At 45.9% G+C, this 11,538-nt stretch overlaps 1 protein-coding gene across 1 annotated transcript; it reads left to right on the forward strand.

Moving 5' to 3' along the window:
• Nucleotides 1-557: 557 nt before the first annotated feature.
• On the forward strand, nucleotides 558-8,717 carry LOC141212359 (uncharacterized; the record flags this gene model as incomplete). Its single annotated transcript, XM_073664916.1, has 4 exons — nucleotides 558-636; nucleotides 1,337-1,434; nucleotides 1,556-1,673; nucleotides 6,707-8,717. Coding segments are annotated over 4 exons (2,259 nt in total), but the record flags the coding sequence as incomplete, so codon positions are not given.
• Between the last annotated feature and the right edge of the window lie 2,821 nt (nucleotides 8,718-11,538).

The following is an 11,538-nucleotide window of genomic DNA, read 5'->3' on the forward strand; positions in this document are numbered from 1 at the left end:
AATTAGGAGAGAAGAAACCGATGGATGGAAATGTGGAGCTTTCTCCAGCTCCTCTGTGGTTCCATCCCTGGAAACGAAACTTGGAGAAGTTGTGTTTCTTAGTACGGCTGCTCCATCTGACTGACGAGGGTCTTCTCTGTCCCTCTCCTCAGGGTCCTCATCCTCCGAGTGCAGAGCAGAGAGCATTAGGCTTTGGCCTCGCTGATTATCACTTCATACTTGAGGCCACAATGTGCTGGTTCCTTGGTACCGGTGGTGAGGACCACAACAATGTAATTTATTCCCTGATACATAAACATAGAATTACTAGTTCTGAGAGACGAGTCTCATATATAGACAGATACACGGCAGGTCATGTATTCAGTCTGTGTGTCTCCACAGATGGATCCAGGAGGAGAAATCCACCAGAGAGATGTTCCCGTCCTCTGTATTCACAGGACTGTCCAGAGGAGAATCACAACATCCCGGAGGATCATCAGGTAGATGACACTGAAGTCCCCACAACAACGGACCATGAAGTGATGGGACCTGAGCTCATCTTACATTTTTATTTTTAGGGTGAAGATCTGGTTGATATTAAGGTTGAGGTTATACATGGAGCACAAGAGGCGATCGCAATATGGGCCGATCAGCAGGGTGAGGAGGGAGACTGTCATGTCTGTTCTGTGGTCACCTACTACTACTCCCATAATTTCATCATAACATGTGTGGTAGATCGCTCACACGGAGGTAGACACAGGTACACTGTTTCTTTAAAAACTTCTCGTTGGTTTATTAAAATGCAGCATAAACCAACACTGAGTCCATAAAAGAAATCACGGCCCTTTGGCCAAAAAGTTCTCGTTGGTTTATTAAAATGCAGCATAAACCAACACTGAGTCCATAAAAGAAATCACGGCCCTTTGGCCAAAACAGGAAACAAAGCAAAATAATAACACAAAAGCACAGTCTTTGTGATAGCAGGGATCCACCTGCTGAGAGTTCAGCAACTCCACTTGGTTCAAGAAAAACAAACACAAGATCCTCTCTGGAGCTAGCTTCTCCAGACACTGAACACTGAATGCCTCAGTAGGACTTGTATTTAAATCAAAGACCACACTCTGAGATGGAGATATGGTGAATGACCTCCCACCCTTCACAATGATCATTCACAAAAAACACTCCCTTTTAACATGGAAGTTTAACCTCTTTAAGCAAATAACATGTTGGAGCAAATTTCATGGTTTCAATTCACAGAAGCTAATAGCCTCCATGAAATATATCTTCCCTCTATCACTTTACCAGTGACTTTGCCACACATGACACAATCTATTCCGTCACTGTGTGTTTCCTACAGATGGATTCAGGAGGAGAAATCCACCAGAGAGATATCCACGTCCTCTGTATTCCCAGGACTGTCCAGAGGAGAATCACAATGTCACGGAGAGTCATCAGGTAGACTGTGCTGAGCCCTGTACCGGATCTGTATATAGGGGACATTTCTGATTGAGGTCATAGATGTCACAGATTTTCGTGGTTTCTTGTATTGTGCTGATTGTTACATCTGATATATCAGGAGGAAGATCCAACTAAGAATAAAGTGAAGGACGAGACAGAAGAAGAAGCGATGACGGGGGGGGATCAGCTGTGTGTGAGTGACGGGAAGGAGGAGATTCCGGTAGATGTTTCCACAGGTATGTAATAATGACCGGCGTGTGATGATGATGATGATGATGACCGGCGTGTGATGATGATGATGACCGGTGTGTGATATTGTATGAAGTCTCCGGTACAGTGAAGCTTTATCCGCTGTCCTCATCACAGCAGAAGCGTCCGGTGATGGCGCGGCTGCTCCTGTAGAGTCCGGCTGTTCTCTGATGAATACCGGGGCCGCCTTCACACCTCTTCTTTATGATTTAGGAATCACATATTAGTTTTCCTTCACCTTCTATAATATTCTTTCCATCCTTTACGTCCATATTTTCCTTACACAAGTCCCTGCTGTCATATAAATGACCGAGCTTGTGCTCCAGGTTATGAATCTCCCTGTCCTATGGATCTCGGGGATGTAGCAGCCTCTGCCTGGTGCTGACGAGTGACGACACATGTCACATGTAGAGTCGTCCTACCTGTCGCCTCTGTTTGCCTCCCACTGCCTCCTACACTGAGGCCGGCGTTCTGGTCCCTCCTCATCCAGGCCGACTGCCCGGTGGCATGAAGACCCCTATGGTAAGTCAGTAAGTGCCATGCTATGGAGGTGTGGGTCAGACATACTGCTGTCGTCCCTCTGCCACTATGGAGGCCATCTTGGATGTAGGAGGACCAGAACACAGGTCTTAGTCAGAGACAAGCGGAGGACACCAGGTAGGTGACAGTACATGACAGATGTTTAGTCCTCTGTGCCGGGTGGAGAATTGCTTCATCATAAAAGGGATTAGGAGCTCGTATCTACAAACAGCTGCGATGGCCGCATCTAGAGTTGTCGTTATCTTACATCATGTCGGTTTTTGAGATCTAGTTCAACCAACGTATAAACATGGAGACTAAATACTACCCAGAGGGGGCGCCCTTCACCATGCACGGATTATATCCCCTGTCAGCGTCTCATTTATGGTGAATCTTGTAATATGGAGAGATTCACTATATGGAGAATAGTATTGGGCCACACGCATTAATCACTGCATTCTGGCTTCTCCTTCAGGCCCTGTTGTCCCCCCGGTGTATAACATCCAGCCCTGTCCCACCCCCCAGTATATAACATGTGGCTCCTTGGTATGTATGGGTTACAATTTCAACTGCTGGGTATATAGATCCTGGGGGGCATACTCAGGGGGTGATATGTGCTGGACAGGCCAGATGTTATACAGGGGTTATATTCACAATAACCAGGGTGTACTTTATTATAAGAGCACATTGTGATTTTGGGAACGTCCCTTTAGAAGAATCTTCACTCTCGGTCTCTCCAGACAAACAAGATGTCGTCTAGGAATCGTCCCCCCATCTGAGCCTCTAACGTGAATAAATAATTCTCTTTCCAACAGTGAAATACATAAATTACCAAAAGAAGGTGAGAAGACGTCCTCATCCAGGTTCCGAAAGTTTTAAGTTTTTTTGTTTTTGTTTTTTACCAATAAATTGGATGAAATTCTTTTTCCGACAAGAATTGTTACCAAAGAAAGAAACTGCTGCTCAGATTCCCGGCCGTTCCTCCGACATTTATGAATGACATGATAACCGGGTGTCACCGTTCTCCATACATGTGTCCCCACACTTCTGACACTCAGCTCTGATTGGACAATGTAGGAGAACAATGGTAACGCCCAGTTGTCAGTATTTCCTTACATTTATAGGGTGAATAGCAGAAGAACTGCGCAGCTTAGTGACCAATAACATTATGACTCCGGAAATGAGAGGACGAGAAAGTGAAAAAAAAAATAAAATAATGTATCTGTAAGGCCGATAATGGGGGAAATGATTTACAGATAAAATGACCAAACAACTTACAATCCTAGAATGTTCTGGTTGGAGGGGACCACCTCCAGGGTCCCCGTATCCAGCCCCCTGCTCAATGCAGGACTCACCATCTCAGACAGATGTCTGTCCGGCCTCTGTTGGATTGTTTTCTCCATTCTTGATGGTTTATTTCTCATTACTGACCTCGCTGTATGAGGAGCTTTTTTGTGGGGGATGAGTTGTATTTCTCATCTTGTTACTTTATCATCTTTATTCTGCTGTTATTTTTTAGAATTTTTCTCTCTTCATGAGCTGCACAAGTTGAGTGATAAAACGACCGTCCACCCTGAGACTGAGAAGCGACTATACGGTTATCATATATAGACTCCCTTCCTTGTGTCCTCCATTTGCCTCCTGTAACGGTGAACCGATGGAGGAAACCTGGCAGGTCCTAATAATAAGGCTCTTACACACAGTCTCCATACAGCCGGTCCCAGAGGTTTCCCGGCTTCCATCTTTTTACCACTGTACAGTGATCTGGACTTACAGCACAGACACCGGGGCTGCTCCACATAGTAGTGCTGGCTGGTAGAGCGAGCTGGCAGAAGAAGGTCGACATGTCAGATCGGACCCAAAGATGGCAGGTGCTAGACAATCAAGAAGCGGGACGAGGTCAGAATCAGGAAGCCGAGTAAGAATGGTCCTGTAGATGGAGGCCTAAGTCATCCCGGGGTATTATGGAAGCCAGACAAGGTTACCAAAGACAAACAGGAGCAATGAAAGCAGGTGCAGAATACATCTGTAACTGGTGACGCCCCGCAGACTGCTGGGAGATTAATAGGATGTGGCGCTGCCCCATAGGTCACAGCACAGGAAAGGCAGGGGCGGGTGGGGTAGACGTATTACTGCCCTCCCCATACCACTGCACTGGCCATCCTGGAAGCCGGGGGAAGGGACCACCGATCTGAGGGGGCAGCGGAGGGCAGAGGACCCCATAGGGGACTGTACAGGGAAATGTGTAGAGTTCAGTCCCGGGGTGGAGGGTCGCTGTAACTGCGGTAATACAACTAATCCAAGCCAATAACAATATATTTATTTCATTTTCTTTTAGGACTTTTCTACAATAAATACTTTGTTTCTTTTCAGACATTTTTGTGTTACCAAATCCTGGCGGCCATAAACCATAAGCGATGTATTGTTACATGGTGACAGTATTCCTCATTGTTCCCATATAATATACACAACGTCCTGATCAGTCTTTATTACACAAGAATAAGAGGAATAAACTTCATGAATTGTAAGAATAGACGAGATGGAAATAGGAGACTTTGTCCCCGGAGTCTCCACAGAAATCTGCGTATTTCTTCTTCCGTCTCAGGATTCTCGGTTCCGGGGTAAAATCTCTATTCAGTTAGGAAACATTGTTCCATCACTGAGATCGGAGGTGACGGCCGCTCCTGATAAGATTCTGTGTAGGGGGAGGGGAGAGGAGGGCGGGGCTAGAGGCCGAGCTCCTCCCATCTACATGGACTCTGACCAGTAGTGACCGTCCTCTCCTATCTCAGTAATGGGACGCGTACACCCGGCGTCAGAGGCTCAATGCAGTGAGGAGGAGAAGCCGCGCGCATGCGGTAGGTTTGTCATGTTCTCAAGACCCCAAAGCCGTGATGACATGCTAAGTGGGGCGACTACTCTGGGGTCACGAACGCCTCATCGACAAGTCAAAGGCCTCATTTACATATCATAAACTTTAGAAATACAGTACTTTTTCTAAAGATCTGTTTGTGTGTTTAATGTAATAGAGATGTTAGGCGGAGAGTTTATATCTGCAGACACAGCTGCTGCGGGTTCTGGGGGCACAGGGAACGGACAGTTTCCCTTTAAACATAATTTTTAAGGACATATATTTAGTGTTTTGGGCCGGGGCGGATGTATCACATGTGCAGTAGGTTCAGCTGCATATAGGACAAGTAATGTAAGGAGGCTCCAGGGGATAAGGAGGATCCGTGGTGTAGGGAGGCTCCAGGGGATAAGGAGGATCCATGGTGTAAGGAGGCTCCAGGGGATAAGGAGGATCCATGGTGTAGGGAGGCTCCAGGGGATAAGCAGGCTCTGTGGTGTAGGGAGGCTCCAGGGGATAAGCAGGCTCTGTGGTGTAGGGAGGCTCCAGGGGATGATGAGGATCCGTGGTGTAGGGAGGCTCCAGGGGATAAGCAGGCTCTGTGGTGTAGGGAGGCTCCAGGGGATAAGCAGGCTCTGTGGTGTAGGGAGGCTCCAGGGGATAAGCAGGCTCTGTGGTGTAGGGAGGCTCCAGGGGATGATGAGGCCCCGTGGTGTAGGGAGGCTCCAGGGGATAAGCAGGCTCTGTGGTGTAGGGAGGCTCCAGGGGATAAGCAGGCTCTGTGGTGTAGGGAGGCTCCAGGGGATGATGAGGATCCGTGGTGTAGGGAGGCTCCAGGGGATAAGGAGGATCCGTGGTGTAGGGAGGCTCCAGGGGATAAGGAGGATCCATGGTGTATGGTTGTTAATAGGGGACATGGAGGCCCATTTGCACTACAGGTTGCTCACATACTGGAATCGTTCCACTTTCTACCTCTGTAGATTTTTCTTCTCAGACATTGGGAGAAGGACTCCCCTGGGTCCTGTAATTAGGAATGTGTAAGAAATAGACATTTCTCCCATGTAATAAAATTGTCAAACAGTCGCAAATCATGCACACGGGAGGGATTCAACCATATCACCGAGCAGCTGTAAATACTCGGAGCTCAGCCCGAGCATACTCGGCGAAAGGGTTAACAGAACATACTCGCTCAACACTAGTCCTTAGGCATACTGTGGACATGATTACGGCGGCCACCTTTATGAGGCCTACCTTTGTGATTAGTCAGTCTCATTTGCATGCAGTAATGTAAGATTAAAACTCCATTTTTAATTGCGTGGACACTTTTCTACACTGAGGGCATGATGGGAAGCTTGAGAGAGTGAAATAGCACTGGTGGTACATTAAGGGGGTAAATCCTGATGACAGGTTCCCTTTAAGAATTGTCTATTTGCTGTCTAATCTCTGCCACCCCTGACTTGTGCCAATGTCACCAGTTTATAAGTGTCATTCACTTTACCCGTCATTGTGTTAATGTTATGGCACGTAGTTGTCCTTCTTATTACCGGTACTTTGACTGACGAGGGTCTTCATTGTGAGATCCAGAAAATAAATGTGTAAATCTCTTTGGATATGATTTTTTTAACAACACAAATCTATCTTTCATTCTTACAGGAAATCCTTGTGAGAATAACGGTTTATCACTAAATTGTAAAAAAGAAGCTATCAGGAAGCACTCTAATGGAGAAAACCTCATCACCCTTCCTGCACCTCCTGGACTTCACAGCACTTCACCTTCTTATAATCCTCCTGATCATGAGGAACCCTCTCCTGAACAATCTCACATTGTTACCACTATTCCAGGTGACACAGTGGATTCAAGATTTCAGTGTGACAAGCAACTTACAAAAAGCTCAGATTTTTTAGCACACAGAAAACACAAAGGTATAAAGTCATACTCCTGTTCAGAATGTGGGAAATGCTTTACAGATAAAGGGACTCTTATTAGACATCAGAAAACTCACACAGGAGAGAAGCCGTATTCCTGTTCAGAATGTGGGAAATGCTTTACATATAAATCAAAATATGTTATACATGAGAGAATTCACACAGGAGAAAAGACATTTTCATGTTCGGAATGTGGGAAGGCCTTCACAGGTAAATTAAGTCTTGTGTTGCACAAGAGAAGTCACACTGGGAAGAAGCTGTATTCATGTTCAGAATGTGGGAAATGCTTTACAGATAAATCAAGATTCATTATACATCAGAGAATTCACACAGGAGAAAACCCATTTTCATGTTCAGTATGTGGGAAATGCTTTAATGATAAAAGGACTCTTATTAGACATCAGAAAACTCACACAGGAGAGAAGCCATATTCATGTTCAGAATGTGGGAAATGCTTTGGATATAAAGGGAGTCTTATTAGACATCAGACATTTCACACAGGAGAGAAGCCGTATTCATGTTCAGAATGTGGGAAATGCTTTCCAGCTAAATCAAGATTTATTATACATCAGAGAATTCACACAGGAGAGAAGCCATTTTCATGTTCAGAATGTGGGAAATGCTTTACAGATAAATCAAAATGTGTTAGACATGAGAGAATTCACACAGGAGAAAAGCCATTTTCATGTTCGGAATGTGGGAAATGCTTTACAGATAAATCAAAATGTGTTATACATGAGAGAATTCACACAGGAGAAAAGCCATTTTCATGTTCGGAATGTGGGAAGGCCTTCACAGGTAAATTAAGTCTTGTGATGCACGAGAGAAGTCACACTGGGGAGAAGCCTTATTCATGTTCAGAATGTGGGAAATGCTTTCCAACTAAATCAGATTTCATTAGACATCAGAGAATTCACACTGGAGAAAAACCATTTTCATGTTCAGTATGTGGGAAATGCTTTACTGATAAAAAGACTCTTAATAGACATCAGAAAACTCACACAGGAGAGAAGCCATATTCATGTTCAGAATGTGGGAAATGCTTTGGATGTGAAGGGAGTCTTATTAGACATCAGACATTCCACACAGGAGAGAAGCCGTATTCATGTTCAGAATGTGGGAAATGCTTTCCAGCTAAATCAAGATTTATTATACATCAGAGAATTCACACAGGAGAAAAGCCATTTTCATGTTCAGTGTGTGGGAAATGCTTTATTGATAAAAAGACTCTTATTAGACATCAGAAAACTCACACAGGAGAGAAGCCATATTCCTGTTCAGAATGTGGGAAATGCTTTACAGAGAAATCAAAATGTGTTAGACATGAGAGAATTCACACAGGAATAAAGCCATTTTCATGTTTGGAATGTGGGAAGGCCTTCCCAGGTAAATGGAGTCTTTCTACCCATCAGAGAATTCACACAGGAGAGAAGCCATATTCATGTTCAGAATGTGGGAAATGCTTTACAGATAAAGGGAATCTTATTAAACATCAGAAAATTCACACAGGAGAAAAGCCATTTTCATGTTTGGAATGTGGGAAGGCCTTCACAAGTAAATTAAGTCTTGTGATGCACGAGAGAAGTCACACTGGGGAGAAGCCGTATTCATGTTCACTATGTGGGAAATCTTTTGTAAATAAATCGTATCATGTTAGACATGAGGGAAGTCATACAGGAAAGAAACTGTAATCATGTACACTGTGTGTTTTAAAATTTTTAATAAAATTGCTCAGAATAATGAGTACACCCCCTTTGATAAGTAAGATTGTCATTAATATCTCACTGAATACCAGAACAATTTCTAAAATTTTCCTTTCCCCCATGACCAGCGCCACACGAGAGAGGGAATTCACCCAATAAGGACAGGACAGGAAGCGTACTGAGTAAGAGGGCTGCACCTCTACCCCGCATCATTTTGGTTTCCTGTCCATGAGGGAACCTGAAGCTGAAGAATCAGGAGAGGAAAGTTAAAGGAGAAACTTACCCAGGCCTTGCCTGGAAGAAAGGCTCCTTGTCTATAGTGCCGGTGTCGGGTCCTGGAAGCGCCACCTCTGGTCACTTGAGGGCTCATGTAGATGCGAGCGGCGAAGTCCTTTTGGATGCCTGCTGGCCCCAACAATGTCCCAGGCTTGCGCATGTGCAGGACGCTCTGGGATTGGTGCGCCCTGATGAAGAGCATGCCAGAGACTTCTGACCTGAAGTGTTGGATTTCACTTCCAGGGGGTCTGGAGAAGGCATGTACAAGGGGGTGGGGGAGTTGCTGTGGCTGGTCCCTCTTTTAAAATCACGCCTGACTGCCAAAACAGTGGGTTTTCTCTGGCTCTCCTTCCCCACGTGATATGGAGGAACGGCAGTGCCAGGATCAGAGTTCACGCAGCAATGGCAGTCTCATGAGTTGCAGAAGTGACAGTACCACCAACCACGAATAATGATGTGATTTTATCCAGCCTCTGAATCTGGTACCCTTATTAAACTCCAGAATGCTGACTGATCTTTGTGAAATTTCACCATGGTAATTAAGACCCTTTTTCTTGTCATTAATTACTAGGAACGGCTTAAGAAATGTGGCACAAAAGAATAAGGAGTGAACCCTTTGTAGGGATAAGTTACCTGACTTGTGGCAGAAAAGACTGTGCAGATTGTATACAGAAAACCGCATGTGAAGAATCCACTAACTTCATGGATTTGAGATCCGTGATCAGGGCACAAGTTAAGAATTCCCTTGAGACCCTTATTCATAAAAAAAGAATAGAAAGGGAAGGAAGGGGTCCAAAAAATTATCACCTGATTTAGATGAATCTATAAAGTCAGAAGGTGAATGTGGATTGGATTCTTGTTCCTTTTCATTCTTTAATGGCGATACAGGGGGTAGGCCATGCTTTCCTATAAAAGTCGCAGATAGGTTGATTAAGGCTGTGAGAGCTACCATGGGCATCTCGGATGCTAAGACCCCCAAATCCATACAAGAGTTCATGTTTTGTGGATTAGAGCAAAAAAAAAGAGGCGCATATTTCTAATTAATGAAAAGATTCAGGCTCTCATTAAGAGAAAAAAACAAAGAGAAATGGTTCTGACGCGCCCCCTGGGCCTGTGTTGTGTAGCGTCGCGCACGCGGGGAATACCCGGAGCCGGATCTGCTGGGGATAGTAGTCCTCGTGGCGGTGACCCGGTCCGTGCCCAGGGTGTCAAACTAAGTGGCGGAATTAGTAGAAGTTGTTATAGTGTTCGACTACGCCACCCGTTGAATGCGGTTACAAAACCGCCGCTGCAGGGCAGACCGCTGAGGCCGGTGGTACAGTTGTGCAGCGTGGGTAGTATAACCCCCAACGGGAGGGGTATGGCCACAGGGCAGCGGACGTGGATGATGGGGATAGTGGAATTGCACGCAGGCACCAGGAACCACTCAGAGACGGTGCGGTGTAGTTCAGGGTCTTTACTGGTGGCAAAGGTAGACCCTCCCGGGAGTACTGGCTAGCGATCGGGGCCTGGTCAGTCCGTGAGCAGATAGGATCTCCCCTGGCCAGGCGGAGTTGTAGGCCTCCCCAACTAATTGTACTCTTCCTGGCTACCTTGCTAGAAGCGGGTAAAAGTAGCCCACGTCCCTGAGTGTGCCGTGTGGTGCTCACCCGTATGGCCGATGACTCGGGGCCTTCTGGTAGCCTCCGCTCCAGGACGGCGGTGCTGGTCCCTTGCGTGTGACCGTGCCTTCGGGTTTCTTGGCCAGAGGACCTGAAATCCCCTGCCGGTCGGTTTCTGCTGCTGGGTATGGAACAGTCCCCACAGCCTCGGACTCCGTGTCCGGTGAGATCTCTTTCAGTCAGGACGAGCTCTACAGCTTCCAGTCTTTGACCCCTTTTATCACTGCTCCCACAGAGCTCCTGATCTTACTCTCCCTGTATCAGCTCCCTCCAGACCAGACTGTGTCTCTGTCTGGGACTCCTCTTCTTCTCCTTCTCCTTCTCCTTCTTTTTCTAACCCCACCTCAGCCCCAGTTTATATAGGGGAAGTTCTTCCCCTCCCAGGACTGGGCAGGAGGTGTGGCATGCTTAGGGTTCCTGACCAGGAGACCTCCCACCTGCTCACAGACGTAATATAGCTATTACTGTGGTAACCAGACCCCTGGGGTTCCACATTCCCCCCTAGTAAAATTTAGTACTCCGGGACTAAACATATTTTTGAAAACATAACAGGGTATAAACAGGAACAATACAATAAGGAAAAATACGTTAAGGTGGTCATGGCGTGTCCGCAACCGGGTGCAATTTTTGAAGCAAAAAGGGTGTCCATTTCACCAAAGAACAGGGAGCCGTAACCAGGTAGGGGTCTGTCCTGCCCCGAGTCTTTAACAGTCTTTAGTCCGTTCCTGGGTTACGCTCCAAACATATATACAACAGAGTTCTGGTTAATCCACAAAAGACACCTATAAAATAACTGGAAAAACATAATTATTTACAAGCAACAGTAAACAGGTAAATACCAATAAAACAGTCTGAACACTTTAAATCCTCCAACGTACGGGCAACTGGCCTCTAGTGGCCCTAGTAGACCTACGGAGCT

The sequence above is a fragment of the Phyllobates terribilis genome, unplaced genomic scaffold, assembly GCF_046119375.1.
Source record: "Phyllobates terribilis strain yellow unplaced genomic scaffold, ASM4611937v1 Scaffold_171__1_contigs__length_4068163, whole genome shotgun sequence".
Lineage (NCBI taxonomy): Eukaryota > Metazoa > Chordata > Amphibia > Anura > Dendrobatidae > Phyllobates > Phyllobates terribilis.